This window comes from Lissotriton helveticus, chromosome 5_2, assembly GCF_964261635.1.
Source record: "Lissotriton helveticus chromosome 5_2, aLisHel1.1, whole genome shotgun sequence".
NCBI lineage: Eukaryota > Metazoa > Chordata > Amphibia > Caudata > Salamandridae > Lissotriton > Lissotriton helveticus.
Window position 1 is genome coordinate 6,082,762 of NC_136066.1, and position 17,379 is coordinate 6,100,140.

General features: G+C 49.0%; 1 protein-coding gene across 10 annotated transcripts in view; it reads left to right on the forward strand.

Annotated features, from left to right (window-relative positions):
- Positions 1–17,379, forward strand: part of DNM1 (dynamin 1) — a 742,836-nt gene that overhangs the window by 284,968 nt on the left and 440,489 nt on the right. For all 10 annotated transcript variants that reach the window (XM_078646632.1, XM_078646628.1, XM_078646630.1 and 7 more), the window contains exons 3-5: positions 4,177–4,326; positions 4,779–4,982; positions 13,266–13,364. In XM_078646632.1, coding sequence (XP_078502758.1) covers positions 4,177–4,326; positions 4,779–4,982; positions 13,266–13,364 — 453 coding nt within the window. The remainder of the gene's footprint in view (positions 1–4,176; positions 4,327–4,778; positions 4,983–13,265; positions 13,365–17,379) is intronic.

Genomic DNA, 17,379 nt, shown 5'->3' on the forward strand with positions numbered 1-17,379 from the left:
CATAGTGGTAAGGGAGTACTAGGCTCATGACTGTCGTGGTTCATACTCAAGCCTTCTACAACTGCCCCTGCTACGGGTGAGGATACGACAGAAGGAAAGGTGACTGTAGACGTTTCCCAATTAATTACAGGGTTTTGGGTTCTCAACCATGGGATACCTAGTAATACTGGGAACTGTGGTGAACAAATTAAATCGAACACCACTTCTTCCTGATGATCGGGATCGATAGTCATGCGAATAGGACTGGTACATTGGGTTACGGGGCCGGAAATAAGCGGACTACCGTCTATTGTGGTAACTATACTGGGTGTCTCTCTTGTAGTATAGGCTACCAGATTTTCTTTTGCCCAATCTTGATCCATGTAATTTCCAGACGCCCCCGAATCGATCATTACCAATACATGTAGACCAAGCGCCCCCTGAGTCATATGTACTGCAATATATAGATGGTTCGTGGGAGTGGTGTTAATCTCAGAAGAAGAGACTGTAAGACCAGACCTACCTGGGTTCCTTGTCTCACAAGAACCCAGGCTTGCTAGTTTCCCTGTACCTTGGATTGTGTGGCTTTGGGTTTCACCGGGCATTCCCGCAAAAAATGCCCTGCTTTACCGCAATAAAGACATAGTCTAAGAGCTCTTCTCCTCTGTCTCTCTTCTACAGTCAAAGGCCCTCTGACTACACCTATCTGCATAGGTTCGCAGTCTTCTCCGGCCTTCTCAGGGGTGCTCTTTTTCTCTTTAGTGCTAGCATATCGGTATTCATATTTCCCTCTCTCTTTTCTTCTTTCTTGACAGCGATGATCAATCTTTACCACCAAATCTATCAAAGCTGAACAGGAAGTGGGAAGGTCTACTATTTGAGAGAGAGCGTCTTTTAATTCCTCTCGCAAACCCCTATAAAACATGGTACTCTGTTTTGCTTCAGGCCATTCAGATTCGACCACCAAGCTACGAAACCTGGTTATGTAAGATACCAAATCTTGAGTACCCTGTTTGAGGTCTAGTAACTCGGTGTCAGCAGAATGTGTGTACATGTGTCTGTCGAATAATTTGCGGAACTCTCGCCTAAAAGCCGGGTAACTGTGTAACAAAGGATCATCCCTGTCAACTAATGGAATTGCCCAATCCGCAGCTGACCCGCTAAGATAAGAAATCACAAAGGCTACCTTGGCCTGATCAGAGGGAAAACAAGCTGCTTTGCAAGAAAAGTGTAATTGACACTGGCTAAGGAAGGCAGCGCATCGTTTTGCGTCTCCTGTAAACCTCTCAGGTGGTGCCAGAGGAATGACAGGGGGGGTAGTCACTTGTACTACTGATGTACCCCCTCCAGAGGCTCCCGAGGGCTGCTGTCTCTGGAGGGTGTCCATCCTTGCCATTAGGGTTTGCGTTTCTACTTGTAGATTACCTAACATTCCAGCTAGGTCTGCTAGGGTCACTGCTTCGAGATCCATGACGCTCGGGCAGAACGTACCACTTGGGCTTCACGTTCTGTAAGGATTGCAGGCTGGTTCCACAGGAGCGTCAGGAATCCGAAGAGTAGTCCACAGCCTTCCCCTACGGTCTTCCGACTCTATCAAGCACTAGAGTACGAGAGACACGCCAGGGGAAAACAGGGAAACAAAACAAGGAAAGAAGGGGGGAGACAATGATGGCTGATGGAATTCTCCAGTAGTGAATATGGGGTACTTCAATGAAGGTAACAGGAAAACAGGAAGGCTGAAATGACAAAAGGAAAAAAGGGAAAAACACCACACCGGACAGCGGAGCACAAACCCGGCTGTCTGGCGTAAACAGAAATATTGGGAAGCAAAAAAGGGAGACTAGTCCCACCGGATGGCGGAGCAAAGCCCGGCCGCCGGGTGGAACTGAGTGTCAGCGCTATACTCAGAAGTTCACAAATGAGCCGTGAACGTGTTCTCCGCAAAACAGAGAACGGAGCCGTGCCCGGCCGGATGGCGGAGCGAAGCCCGGCCGCCGGGCGGGGCACAAGGAGTAGGGGAGAGGAGAGCCAAGAGCAAGTCGCACAGAGCAATGCCCGGCCGGATGGCGGAGCAAAGCCCGGCCGCCGGGCGGGGCACACAACAGAGTACGCCAAAGGCAGAAAGGCGCCGTATAACCCAGAGCGTATGCGAGCCCACTGATAGTTGGTGCAGGGGAACGCTACACGCTGAAACAGCGGACAACAGCAAACAGAACCAAGAACTACGAATACTGGGAAACAGGAACGGAACCGGAAACAAGGGAAGCTTGACGCAGGAACGTGAAGCGTCGATCCCTGTTTCCTGGTTCCTTACATACCAGGTTTCTTAAAGGGACAGCGTAGGGGATTCTCAAAGCATGACACTTGTTCCCTTATTTGCTATTGCTGGGCTTTGCTGTGCTTCTGTGCTCATATCCCCTGAAGCCCTGCCTCTCCACATGTCCACGGTGGGCCCTTCCCTTGGTTGCTGGGATCCTATCCCCTGAAGCCCTGCCTTTCCCATATGTCCATGGTGGGCCCTTCCCTTGGTTGCTGGGATCATATCCCTTGAAGTCCTTTCTCTCCCTGATCTCCATGGTGGGCGCTTCCCTTGGTTGCTGGGATCCTATCCCCTGAAGCCCTGCCTCTCCCATATGTCCATGGTGGGCCCTTCCCTTGGTTGCTATGATCCTATCCCCTGAAGCCCTGCCTCTCCCATATGTCCATGGTGGGCCTTTCCCTTGGTTGCTGGGATCCTATCCCCTGAAGCCCTGCCTCTCCCATATGTCCATGGTGGGCCCTTCCCATGGTTGCTGGGATCCTATCCCTTGAAGTCCTTTCTCTCCCATATGTCCATGGTGGGCCCTTCCCTTGGTTGCTGGGATCATATCCCCTGAAGCCCTGCCTCTCCCATATGTCCATGGTGGGCCCTTCCCTTGGTTACTGGGATCCTATCCCTTGAAGTCCTTTCTCTCCCATATGTCCATGGTGGGCCCTTCCCTTGGTTGCTGGGATCATATCCCCTGAAGCCCTGCCTCTCCCATATGTCCATGGTGGGCGCTTCCCTTGGTTGCTGGGATCATATCCCTTGAAGTCCTTTCTCTCCCATATGTCCATGGTGGACCCTTCCCTTGGTTGCTGGGATCCTATCCCTTGAAGTCCTTTCTCTCCCATATGTCCATGGTGGGCCCTTCCCTTGGTTGCTGGGATCATATCCCCTGAAGCCCTGCCTCTCCCATATGTCCATGGTGGGCCCTTCCCTTGGTTGCTGGGATCATATCCCCTGAAGCCCTGCCTCTCCCATATGTCCATGGTGGGCCCTTCCCTTGGTTGCTGGGATCATATCCCCTGAAGCCCTGCCTCTCCCATATGTCCATGGTGGGCCCTTCCCTTGGTTGCTGGGATCATATCCCCTGAAGCCCTGCCTCTCCCATATGTCCATGGTGGGCCCTTCCCTTGGTTGCTGGGATCCTATCCCCTGAAGCCCTGCCTCTCCCATATGTCCATGGTGGGCCCTTCCCTTGGTTGCTGGGATCATATCCCCTGAAGCCCTGCCTCTCCCATATGTCCATGGTGGGCCCTTCCCTTGGTTGCTGGGATCATATCCCTTGAAGTCCTTTCTCTCCCTTATCTCCATGGTGGGCGCTTCCCTTGGTTGCTGGGATCCTATCCCCTGAAGCCCTGCCTCTCCCATATGTCCATTCTGGGCCCTTCCCTTGGTTGCTGGGATCCTATCCCCTGAAGCCCTGCCTCTCCCATATGTCCATGGTGGGCCCTTCCCTTGGTTGCTGGGATCATATCCCTTGAAGTCCTGCCTCTCCCATATGTCCATGGTGGACGCTTCCATTGGTTGCTGCACTCACAGCCCTTGAAGCCCTGACAATCCCCGATTTCCACAGTAGGAACTGTCCTGTTACTACACACGTTGATTCTGATGTCCTGAGCTCCACGGTGGAGCTTTCTCTTAGTGACGGCACATATAGATCTTGACTTCCTTGTGCCCTGGTATCACGGTGGAGCTTCCTCTGGTTGCAGTGCACATATTCCTTGATTATCCTCTTGATTATCCCTGGTCCCAGCTTAGTTCTGCTTCCCTGGGTTAAGCACACGGCCTTTGATTCTGATCTGATTCTGTTTTGTTGTCAATGCTGGTGGCATCCTAAAGCACTTTCCACCAGCGATGTACATTTACAGTGACTTCTTTTTATTCTTAACTAGAATATGGCGAGTTCCTCCACTGCAAGGGGAAGAAATTCACGGATTTTGATGAAATTCGCCAGGAAATCGAGGCAGAAACGGATCGGGTTACTGGTTCCAACAAAGGAATTTCTCCTGTCCCCATCAACTTGCGAGTTTATTCTCCCAATGGTGAGCATTTATTGTGTGGGTGCTGGCATGGTCATGAGAGGTGAAGCCATCATTTCAGAACCTCTTTCACTGTTCTTTGTATATTCTCTGCGACTGAAACTGGTGTTCAAGGGTAGAGTCTGTAACGCAACCATCCCTTTGGCAGATTCTGGATTCATTTGTTGCATGAGCAGGATGCAAGCTATGTTGCATGAGGTTCAGTAGAACTTGACCAGCCCTTACTTTCTGAATTGTAATGTGCACAGTAATGATTCCACCAGATATGATGTTCTAAGTCTGCATTTGGAAGATTCATATTAGACGTTGAGGGCTCAAGAGTGCTGATCTGGGAAGCGAAGTGTGGGGAAGAGTTGTTGTGACGGGTTACTTACGCTTTGGCTCTATAATGCGCACTACAAATGTCCTAAGTGACTGTCATTGAAATGCTTTGTGAAACTTCTTGTCATCCCCAGTGCTGAACCTCACTCTGGTGGACCTCCCTGGCATGACCAAGGTCCCTGTCGGGGACCAACCGGTCGACATTGAGTTCCAGATCCGGGACATGCTCATGCAGTTTGTGACCAAAGATAACGCTCTTATCCTCGCCGTCTCCCCGGCGAACTCGGATCTGGCCAACTCCGATGCCTTGAAGATCTCCAAAGAGGTGGATCCCCAGGGTAAGTAGAGGGGAAACCTGCTGCTTCGAGACTGTGTATGGACCATGGTACTGGGAAGTGCCTCTCTACTGCATGCCCTGGGATTGGAAGGAGCAGTCTGTGCTGCAGAGCCCCCTCCCATGCATGCCTTGGGATTGGAGGGAGCAGTGTGTGCTGCAGAGCCCCCTCCCATGGATGCCTTGGGATTGGAGGGAGCAGTCTGTGCTGCAGAGCCCCCTCCCATGCATGCCTTGGGATTGGAGGGAGCAATCCGTGCTGCAGAGCCCCCTCCCATGCATGCCTTGGGATTGGAAGGAGCAGTCTGTGCTGCAGAGCCCCCTCCCATGCATGCCTTGGGATTGGAGGGAGCAGTCTGTGCTGCAGAGCCCCCTCCCATGCATGCCTTGGGATTGGAGGGAGCAGTCTGTGCTGCAGAGCCCCCTCCCATGCATGCCTTGGGATTGGAGGGAGCAGTCTGTGCTGCAGAACCCCCCCCATGCCTGCCTTGGTATTGGAGGGAGCAGTCTGTGCTGCAGAGCCCCCTCCCATGCATGCCTTGGGATTGGAGGGAGCAGTCTGTGCTGCAGAGCCCCCTCCCATGCATGCCTTGGGATTGGAGGGAGCAGTCTGTGCTGCAGAGCCCCCTCCCATGCATGCCTTGGGATTGGAGGGAGCAGTCTGTGCTGCAGAGCCCCCTCCCATGCATGCCTTGGGATTGGAGGGAGCAGTCTGTGCTGCAGAACCCCCTCCCATGCATGCCTTGCTATTAAAATAATGTTTGATGTTAGACTAAGAAGTGTCCACCTCCCCCAATTTAAATCTCACTTTTAAAGCGGAGTTTGTGTGATGTGGGATGCGGAGGCACACTTGCATTAGAGCAGTCTTTGAAACTAGGGGACTGAGGAGAGGGCACCCTCCCTGGGCTTCTACTTTAATACTCCTGCACCACCCTCTAGAAGAGAATCAACAGCACTGGCAGGTTCAGCTGCAGCATTCAGACCTGCACCATCCTTCAGAGAGGGGGTTTCATCCTTGCCACACAGGTTGGCAGCAACATTTAGGGTGCTGATATTTTACTTCTCTTGCAGAATGGTTTCACAGTGCTGGCAGCTTAAGGCTCTTTACCTCGACTGCTTTAATTCCTTACTGGTGAAGTATTAGTTGGTTGAAATCGTATTGCTGTATGAAAAGGGCATCTTTATTATGGCTATTCTGAGCTGCTTCTGCCAATCGTAGCTAAAATAAAAGTTAAATGGTGCTGGCTACTACCAGCCTCTGTCCATTGAAACTAAAACACTACAAATCAAGCCCTGGCACACATACAGATAGTGTTTTAAGTTAATAACTTATATCAGATAAACAAGCATGGCTCATATAAACAGATTTATTGTGTTCTTCTCCAGTTTTGGGGTGCCTTTCATAGATTCACATGATTGAATATTCCCCGTCGTGGAAGTGGGAGCCCCACGGTAAATAAAATAGCAATAAAATCCAAATAATATATGTATATAAAAACATATAAGTATTTCTGGTTTTGGATTTTATGTGATAAGTACCAAGGTTAGCATTAACACATAGGAATACATAGGAGAAAAAGAAACCTCTTTATAGCATATCCATGTCATTATGTTAGTCCAAACTGCAGCCAATCAGGCACAAGCACCCCTCTAGAACCTTCTCCTCAGAGGCTCAGGCCCTCAGATTTTCTACCGCACGTCGTGTGAAGGGAGTCTCCCTGAGCTCTGCTCAGTTTTCAACTTCTTTATGGATTTTCTTCAGTTTTCTGAGATGTCTTCAAGTAAGAAGTCTTTGTTTCGTCCCTGTTCTTCTTGTGGGAAGTTGCGGCTCTTCTCAGAGGACCCTCACAAGAAGTGTATTTACTGCCTCTATCCAGAGCATGAAGTAGGAAAATGTCAAATCTGCAGGACATTTTCGACCAAGACCCTTAAAGACAGGGAGGGGCGTCTTCTCCTGTGGTTGCAGAGGTTGAAGGATAAGGAATCACCTCTCTCTGATGCAGAAAGCCTTGCGTCCGGTGTGTCTAGAGCTACTTCTAAGCGTAGCAGTGTTCAGGAGTTTTCTGAAGAAGAGGAAGCTTCCTCTCCAGAAGGCTCCTGTTGTGTCTCCACCACCTCCTGCTACGCCTGCGCCCTCGAGATGTGACTCTCCGGCGCCCTCATCTCCTTCTGCGCATGTTTCCTCTAAAAAACATGCTAAATCGTCGACGGACTCGTCGACGGTCGTTCCGACGACGAAATCTGCCGTCTCCAGTGCACTGACGACGACAGTGATGACGACTTGTGCCAGCGGATCGTCGACGGCGGCTGCGTTGACGTCCTCAGTGTCGACGATGGTATGTGTCAGCTTTAAATCAGTCTCGTCGACGATCCCAATCTCCTCGTCGACGTCAAAGAAGAAGACCTCATCGACGTCAAAATCTTCGTTGACGCTTGCAGTGAAGATAGCCTCTTTGTCGGCGGGTGCTCCATCGTCGGCGGCTCCATCGATGTCGGCTCTGTAGGCGGTCGTCCCGTCGACAGCTGCTCCGTCGACGACAGTTCCAACACCGACAGCTCCGTCGACGGCGTCTTCGTCGGTGGCTGTGCTCTTGCCGTCGACTGTTTCGTCGACGGTGATTGTTCCGTCGACGCTGTTATCGTCGTCGACATCTACCTTTGCCTCAGTGCCTCTGGTGCCATTTTCTTCATCAGCTTCTGGGCCTCCAATGCTTGACCCTCTGCACCAGCGACGACAGGTGCCTTTGAAACAGCTTTCACTTCCGAGTCATCCTCAGCCTCCGTCACCTCTTTTTGCCACAGGTTCAGAGCATGACTCGGGTTTAGATGAGGAGGACGATGATAGATTCCGGCAAGCTCGAAGTCCTTCAGAGCTAGTCATTAAATGTCAGGATTACGGGGATGAACAAGAAGATTCTTATTTCCAGGAGGTGGAACCTTCTGTTCAGGTTCCGGCAGCTGAAATACCCCTTTCCCTCATTTCGAATCTCCAATATATGCTGGAGGATTACAATAGACGTTTTCCAACGTCTCATCAGGGGTCTCCTCCACCAACGGTGCCTGTAATTACAGTGGCTCCTCCCACTACTTCATTGCCGGGGCCTGCGGTGTCTTCTGCCCCATCAACCTCTATTCAAGTACAAGCAACTGTTTATGAAGATGATGACGTTCGCCCAGACAGAGAGGACGGCGAAGTTGATGACGATGATGGAAACATGGCGGATTGGGATGATTATCAGGTCCAGACACCGTCTCCGCCTCCTTCGGTACAAGGCGATTCCCGTCCTGTGGACATAGCTAGTTTCCACAAGCTTATGGAATGAGCGGCGCAGCGCTTTAAGCTTCCTATGGTCACGAAGGACGAGGACTGCTTTCTTTATGACTTCAAGAGTCAGCCTTTCACACAGGTCCGGGCAGTACCCATAATTGATTTCTTTTGGAACGAAGGAGTCAAATTGATGCAGATGCCAAATTCGATTCCGCCACTTCTTCCTCGTTTGGAGAAGAAATATAGAGCACCCCAGGGTTCCCCGGCTTGCTTGGTGGCGCAACCTAAGCCTGATTCCGTGATCACCCAGGCCGCGCAGCGTCGTTCCAGGAATCCGTTGTCTCCTATTACCGCTCCTCCTGACCGTGAAGGACGTCGGCTTGACGCCATTGGCCGCAAGTTTTCCACTATGGCTTCTACCACCGTGAGGGCTGCAAATTCTCTGGCCATTCTGGGGTGCTACGACCGCCAGATGTGGTCAGATATGTCTTCGTTTATCGACCTCATTCCTGAGCCCTCCAGAGCAGAGGCTCTCAAAATTCTTCAAGAGGGAGAGAGAGCATCCTCAGATATTATCGACTGCTCTGTGGACATTGCGTGCACTGGTTTTCGTCAGCTTGCGGGAGCAGCCGTCTTACGCCGTTAGGGCTGGCTTCGTTCCACCTCTTTTCGCCAGGAAGTTCAGTCAAAAATCCTCGACATGCCCTATGACGGCGAATCGCTTTTTGGCCAGCATGTGGACGATGCGCTGCAAACCATAAAAACACCAAAACGGGTCGTGCCCTGGGCACTTTACAATTCCGCAAGCCGCCTTTTCGTGGTGCGCATGGACGTGGCACCACCTCTTCTTTTCATGGTGGATCCACCCAGTACTGTTCCTATGGCCAAGGAAATCAAAGATATTCCTCTTAGTCCCAGCAGTCCTATCGGCAGCAGTCTTCAAAATCTTACAGAGGAAAATCTTGCCTCAGAGGTTCCGCTTCTAAGAAGCAATGACTTGCCTTCCCCGCTCAAAGTTGGAGGTCGAATCTCCCTTTTCTAAATGGTCTTCAATCACCTCGGACCATTGGGTGCTGGACATTGTATCAAAGAGCCATGCTTTGGAGTTTGTCAAGTTCCCTCCAAACACTCCTCCAACTGATCCACCTCCAGCTCACCTCAAGGAGCTCTTTCAACAGATTCGACTCATGATTCAGAAAGGTGCCATCAAAGTGGTTCCCAAGTGTCGGAAGGGGATGGGATTCTATTCCCGGTTTTTCTCTCGTCCTCAAGAATTCCGGCGACTGGCGTCCAATCCTCGATTTGCGAGCCCTGAACAAGTATCTGAAGTACCAACCTTCCGCATGCTCACGCTCGCGGAAGTTCTCAGTTTTCTCTCGAAGGACGACTTCATGACCACCATCGATCTCCAAGACGCATATTTTCACGTGCCAATACTTCAAGACACCGGAAGTACTTGCGCTTTCGGGTAGTGCGCAGAGACTTTCAGTTCAAGGTTCTGCCTTTCGGCCTTCGCTCCGCCCCTCGCGTCTTCACGAAGGTCCTGGCTCTGGTGGTGGCATACCTACGTTTGAAGGGAGTTCAAATCTTTCCCTACCTGGACGACTTTCTCATCAAGTCGCAATCCCGCCATCAGGCGTCTTTGGACACTCGATTCTGTCACTCTGTTCCCCTCTCTCGGTCTCTCCATTAACAACGAGAAGTCTCAGGTCGATCCAGCTCCTTGCAGAACTTTTCTGGGCGCCACTCTGAATACTGCACTGGCGAAAGCATTGGTGTCTCACCAGCGTCCGCTACGGATTCTACGCATGGTGACTCTCCTCCGTTCAAAAGAGTCCGTTTCAGTTCGTGTATTGAAATCCTTTCTTAGGATGGCGGCCTCCTGCATCTCCATGATCCCAAATTGCAGGCTCAAGAGTCATCCCATTCAGGAGGAATTGGACAAGCAGTGGCGTCAGGTCACCGGCTCTTTCTACGATCTGGTCCGGGTGATCACTCGGATGCGGTCCGCTCTCCAATGGTGAGTTCAGCCGTCGAACATCGCTGCCGGTACTTCCTTCCTCACCATCGCTCCTGAACTCGTCCTTACCACGGATGCCTCCCTGGAAGGATGGGGCGCACATCTTCAGGGGCTATCCATAAAGGGCAAATGGACCCTGTCTCAACGTTCCTGGCACATCAACAGGCTGGACCTAATGACCATCTTCCTGGCGCTCAAATCATTCCATCTTCTGCTTCAGGGAGAAGCGGTGCTCATTCAGACCGACAATATCACCAGTATCCAGTATGTAAACAAGCAGGGTGGCACCAAGTCACCGCTCCTCTCTCAGCTGGCACAGAGTATCTGGGACTGGGCACTTCGTCACCAGATTACCCTGACAGCGGTTCACCTACCAGGCATCTCCAACATCCTGGCGGATTCCCTCAGCAGGTCCGCGTCCTCGACCCACGAGTGGGAGTTGCATCAGCCGACTCTGGACTTCCATGTTCGGACGACCCCACAGCCGAAAGATGATCTCTTTGCGAGCCCTGTGAACCGGAAATGCCCGTCCTATGCAAGCTGGCTTCCCCATCAAGGGACATCCGGGAATGCCCTTTTGATGGATGGTGCAATCTATTCGCCTACGCTTTTGCGCCAATTCAGCTGGTTCCTCAGGTGTTGTGGAAAATGCGGAGACAGCCGTGCCACATTTTCCTGATCGCTCCCAGATGGCTTCGACAAGCGTGGTCCTCAGAACTGCTGCTTCTCTCACAGTGCGAACCCATCCTCCTTCATCCTCGAGCGGATCTCCTCACGATGGACGAGGGTCGGCTCTGTCATCCGGACCCCTCCTCTCTCAGATTATCGGCCTGGAACCTGAGCACCTTGAATTTGCCCAGTTGAATATTTTGCCAGCATGTAGAGAGGTTCTTGCCAATGCGAGCGCTCCGTCTACAGTAAAGACTTACAAGCTAAAGTGGAAAAGGTTCTGTCACTGGTGTGCAGCTGCCAACATTCATCCCGTCCATTCCACTCCTGCTGCTCAGCTTCTGCCGTTCTTTCTGCAGCTGGCTCAATCATGACTTTCCCACTCCACCTTGAAGGTTTTCCTGGCGGCAATATCTCGTTTCCGGCAAGATGGGTCTTCCTCTCTCTGCTCTTACAGAGTCATTCGGCAATTTTCCAAAGGCCTGTTCAGGAAGTTTCCGCCCATTCAGCGTCCTCCTCCTACCTGGCATCTCAATGTTGTTTTGGCACAATTGATGAAGGCGCCCTTTGAGCCCATCCACAAATAGGATTTTACATTTTTAACCTGGAAGGTGGCCCTTCTTCTTGCCTTGACCTCTTCACGTCGCGTGAGTGATATCCATGCCTTTACCATTAAACCTCCTTTCCTTCAATTCAAATCGGACTGTGTTTTGCTTCGCACCAATCCGGCTTTCATGCCTAAGGTGCCAACTGACTTTCACCTCCATGAACCAGTGTTCTTGAAAACTTTCTTCGCCAATCCTCAATCTCCAGCGGAGCAACATTTGCATTCACTGGACGTTAAAAGATACCTTAAATTCTACATCGACAGGACAGCGCCCTTTCGTAGGTCTGATCAACTGTTTGTTGCTTACGGACGCATGCGCAAAGGGCGTTCTGTTACCAAGCCAACCATTGCACGTTGGATTTCTTCAGCAATTTCTTTCTGTCATGAGAAAGCCGGCAAGCCTCTTCAGTGAGAGCTTATTCCACCAGGGCGATGTCATCCTCTACTGCCCTGTTTGCTGGTGTGCCGATTCACCAAATATGTCGAGCAGCTACGTGGTCCAGCAGGCACACTTTCACGAGACATTACTGCCTTGAGACGATCAACGAAGCTGATATGGCAGTGGGCCAAGCGGTGCTTCGCGATCTTTTTGAATAAGGTGAGCCTCTTTACTCCCCTCCGCCTATATGATTATTATTATTATTGTTATTACCTGCCTGGCAACATTATGTCATTTCATTGCATTTTCTTGCCTATGCACTGCTGTTTTGGTCTTGCGGCCAGCTATTACTGCTTACTATTCTATTCAAATCAGTATTGTGTCTGTCCGTCCTTAGTAGATGGCATATTGTGGCATTAGCTTAACGGCCATACTGAGGTGCCGAGATCAGAACCTTCTACGTCGCTGCCACACACATCGCTTGCTTAATGGCCACAATACGCCGTCTACTAAGGACAGACAGACACAATAGTGATTTGTATGTATCGGATACATTGAGGACAGAAGGAAATACTCCCCTTGAACTTTTCCAGCCACATTAGGTTGGGACGGAACTATAGCCAGCCAGAAGGCTCGACAATATTTCCTGTATACATAAAGCCCTGAGGAAGTCGCGTGTCCCTTGTCCTGATTGACGAAACACGTGTTGGCTGGAGCTACAATAAAAAAAACATTAAATCTGTTTATATGAGCCATGCTTGTTTATCTGATACAAATTATTAACTTAAAACCCTATCTGTATGTATACCAGGGCTTGATTTGAATTGTACAGATCCTTGGATCTGAATTGGGGGTGTTGGGTGATTACCTCCTCCCTGGGCACCATATATCAAAGCATAATAGCAATATATGTACCGGTAAAAGTGAGCGCCATTTCCACCCAGGGCACACTCATCCCTATCAGTATGCAACTAAAACCCTACACCCCCTGCATTCACAGCCGCAGATAAATGCCCAGAGCAGGTTGGATGTGACACCAAAGCCAATGGTATGGATTGTGCTCATGTGCCCTCGAGAGATGGGGCTAGTGGACATTGTTTACGTGTTTTACTTGACTGTCTTGTGCAAGTGTACGCTGCTTTTCCCAGTTTTCTGGCCTCCAATGGCTGATTCCTTGTGCAAATGGGTATGATGGGTGTGGGCCTTCAAGGTGTGTCGGTCTCTGTGTGCATACTTTGGAGATGGTTCAGTCCACGTCTCCAGCAGAGACCGTCACGAACAGCATTTTGGGGGGATTTATAAGACAGTGGCCACAACTGATGGTTCCTGCTTTTTTGTCCACAGGGCAGCGCACCATTGGGGTCATCACCAAACTGGATCTGATGGACGAAGGAACGGATGCCAGAGATGTTCTGGAGAACAAGCTGCTGCCCCTTCGACGAGGTACAAACCCCTGCTCTGCGGCGGTGTCTTCTTATACCCTGCCTTGGTCATACCCCGCGTCTCCACAGTGACCTCTTCCTAATGCATAGCACATCAGTCTCGGGGAGCAGCGCGTGAGCATCAAAGGAGGTGCTCTTGACGTCTTCCTCATGAACCAATCCTCCTCAAACGAAGAAAGGATGGTGCATGTGAGGGATTGGTGCCTCGTCTCCTAGCATGTGTTGAGTGGAAGAGGTGATGAGGAGGAGTGCAGTTCACTTTACCCTCTTCATTTAGCCTCATGTCAGAAGATCTTTCAACTTCTAGTGTAGTCTGTATTTTGTTAACCCTTCAGATCCTCCAGTGTTTTAAAACTGCGCTAGTTCCTGTCGAGTGGTATTTCACAGTTGGTATCCAATAGGGGCTCAAACACCCTTGGGCCCTTCTCAGCCTCTTCTTTGACTCACTGACCTTCAGTTCTGTCCCAGTTGGATATAGCTTTGATGAGCTCTGCAGCCTGGCATAGAAGACAGTAAGTCATCCAGCCTGCAGTCTGCTAACTGTCAGTACTGTAAGGCATTATTCTAAGAATCTCTCCTAATGGCCTCATTTATGAAGTGACCAGGAGGGGAGAAAGAAACCTTAAGATGCCCCGAATATGGAAGGACCACGGGGACTGACACAGAAGGCCTCAGCCATCTGCTAAATCCTCCTCCACTGGAAGGGGTCAACAGACCCCAAGCAGGTCCCTCATTCAGTGCTAAGCATCACCAACCTCTTATGTGAAGCTGTGTGTAAAACAATGGTAAAAACCCAAAGGCCAGGATATAATAAACACATTCATATCATCCTGGGCCAACTTTTAGATGTCTTCATTATGTGAGAAGCTGAGCCGCAGAGAACTAAAGGTACGAATAAGAATGCGGGACATCATCTCGCGAGGTGCAGTAAGAGTCGTGGAAGCCCCAACCTTTGGGCGGACGGAGCTGGAGGGACCGTAAGGGCCTGGTGATCCTGGACTTGAAGTAGGAGGGGGACTAGGGATAGTCTATACCAAGGAAGGTAATGTGGGGGGAAAGGAGGGGTGGTTTAGAGGGAGGAGGACTATTGGAAGTGCTAGTCTGAGAGCTCTTGTTATATGCAGGTGATACTACCCCGATCTGCACTTAGGTTAGCTAGTTATCTGCCCTAAAATCATCCCTCTTTTCAGGTGAAACTAAGGATTCTCCTCCATGGGATCTTTATTATTAGTCATAAGCACAGAACTGTCCCTCCTGCACGTGGGACTCGGAAGCACTTTTTGCAAATATGTATACATAATAAACTTTTCATAGGGCAAACACACTATTTTTGACAACATGTAAGATATTAATAGAAGGCGGAGAGGAAATGCAGACACTCATCTGGTAGGCTGCAGCATAAAAGACTTGAAAAATGGATCCTGCTGCTTTAAGAAATAGCAAACCACCACCAACACCACCACCCCCACCACCCATCACGCCCTGTCAGATGTGCAACATTTGTCCGGCTCCCGGTACAGGATCCTGGAGCACTGCTCACAAAGTTTTTTAGTTTTTTTTCTCCTTGAAAACCTTTCCAAACCTGCGAAAAACCTTTTTACTCAATGTGTTTATGGGCAAAGAGTACATATTTGCTGTTTTCTAATAAAAAAATAAACATTTTACTCACAAAATATGAAGACATGTACAGGTCCTTCCACCATTTCCAGGGAGCCCTTATAAGGGATATCCAAGGAACGATCCCAGAAGGAAGACGTCGACCCACCCTTTTGACATTGAGTGCCATGACGTTAACCCCTTCCCTGCGGGGCATATTCCCCCGCTGTGCTGGGGGGGGGGGGGTGCGCGCAGCGCCCCGGTGCTCATGACGAGCTGGCTCATCATGAGCCACGGTGGTCGTGTATTGTATTGTATTGTATTGTAGTTAAACTTGTAAGGCGCTCAAGCTATCCACATGGGGTCTCCCGGCGTCGTGTGCTCATGACGAGCTGAGCTCGTCATGACCACACCCGTTTCATTAGAACGCTCGCACAGCAGGGGAATGTGCCCAGCGTGCGAGCGTTCTAACGCTCCTGACGAGCTGAGCTTGTTATGAGCATGAAAGGTGTTAAACGTCCTATTAAGATCAGCAAGGGCTTATTCGGCATCGAAGACTTTATTGATGTCGCAGTAAATCTCACTTATGTTTACCTTCATCTGTCTGCAGCATGGGTCTGGAAGTCGAAGAAGAGAAAGGTTCTACACACTCTGTATTCATACTACATCGGGATATATCACCGTTCACACTATTGTCTACCTCCGCTCACAGATCTTCCTCTCCAGAGCAGAGGGTTTCCTCTGTTCCACCACTGTCTTGGCTACACCTCTAGTTAGACTGAACAAAGAACAAAGAACAAACCCCGCCAGTGGATAATGTGGTCCCAAGTCTGGGATCCTAATGTACATGGGGTGATAAACCTAGAAGTTGGTACTGCACATTACAAAATTAACATAAATCAATTATTTATAAGAGACAGTTTTTAGCAAATATATAAGTATTTTTATTTTAGTGTAGAAAACATTTATGTACATCCATAACACATAATTATTTTATAAATATAATACACATAATCAATTTGAAAGCGATAAAAAAGTGACAAAATTACATACTTATTTCGAACCTACCCAGTAACATTTTCATACTTCAATCATACTATCATTCTTTCAGTTTTTCAAATCCTAATCCTACCTAAGAATCAAACATTCCACTCTCATTCTTCAATCAATACAGGTTGTTCTGTTGTATGCCACACAAAGATGGTAAATATGTGGCATAGAGCAGAATATTGTTCCAGACAATTGATCTTATCACGGCATCTAATCGATACTCTATAATGTGTTGTATTTCTGGAACCACGGGCCGACGCGCGTTTCGGTGAATGGCCGGGTGGGCCACACCTTCGTCAGGGCTGGGAAATGTTGACTGGGAGAGAACAGGATAGTAATCTAAAAATAAAACACAATGCCTTAGTATTTATCTACATCACAGTCAAATTTATCAAGGCATATCTCATTCTAATAAATTTCTCTTTTCCAACATAGATAAAATTTGAGCACATAATTGTCTTTTTTCTGCTCGTGGTTTATATATTCGTCACAATGACAGCGTGCAGTACCAAACAACACTAGGGCCACTCCCTAAGTTAGTCTCCCACAAGGTGAGATCTATAAGAGGCAATTTGGATAGCCTGGGCTGAGCAACCAAAAAGAGAGCATTTAAACAGTTTAACATCTTTCATAACTTCCATTTACTCACATTGTATACCATAATCATTCTCGAACACATGTTGACCAAACGCAAAAGTATTAGGGTTATTGTACTACAAGTTGGTAGTTCAGAAGAGCGACATTTAAGGGCCAGACTTTTAGTATCTCTTGGACCTAACATGTCTTGGATGTAACATAAAGTAAAGTAGGTGATAACAACTAACAACGGTATAGAATCGCATCTAATCAATTTAACTGCATATTAATGCCCAAAATGGGCATAATTTACCTATTAATAGTTTTTGTTTTAAAAAAACAATACAAAGGCTAATAGCACGGTCTAGGTTTCAGATTTACCTGCGATAGTCCGTAACGGATTCCTTAGAGCAAAGGGCGCATAGGATGTTTTTTCCCCCCTATTTCCGCAATGCAGGACACTGTTTAGATGAAAAAATGCTTTTTGTTTATAAATTATCCTCATTGATTAATTCCTACCAGACTGTCAGTATGTTTTTAGTTCCATTACCTGAGTCTTTAAGTCTGTTTTATCAAGGATAGAATTCCACTACGCACAGATTTATAGATGAAAAAGTGGCCTGAGGATTGCTATACAATGCAAGTTTTTTCCTCTTCCCCCGGAATATCAAGCATGAGTCCCTACGATAAAAGGATATTATAAATATACATACTACCCATTATTAACCTAAAGCGGAGATGCCATTATTTTATAATTTATACACACCATGAATGTTGAATCAGGGGCGGCTAGT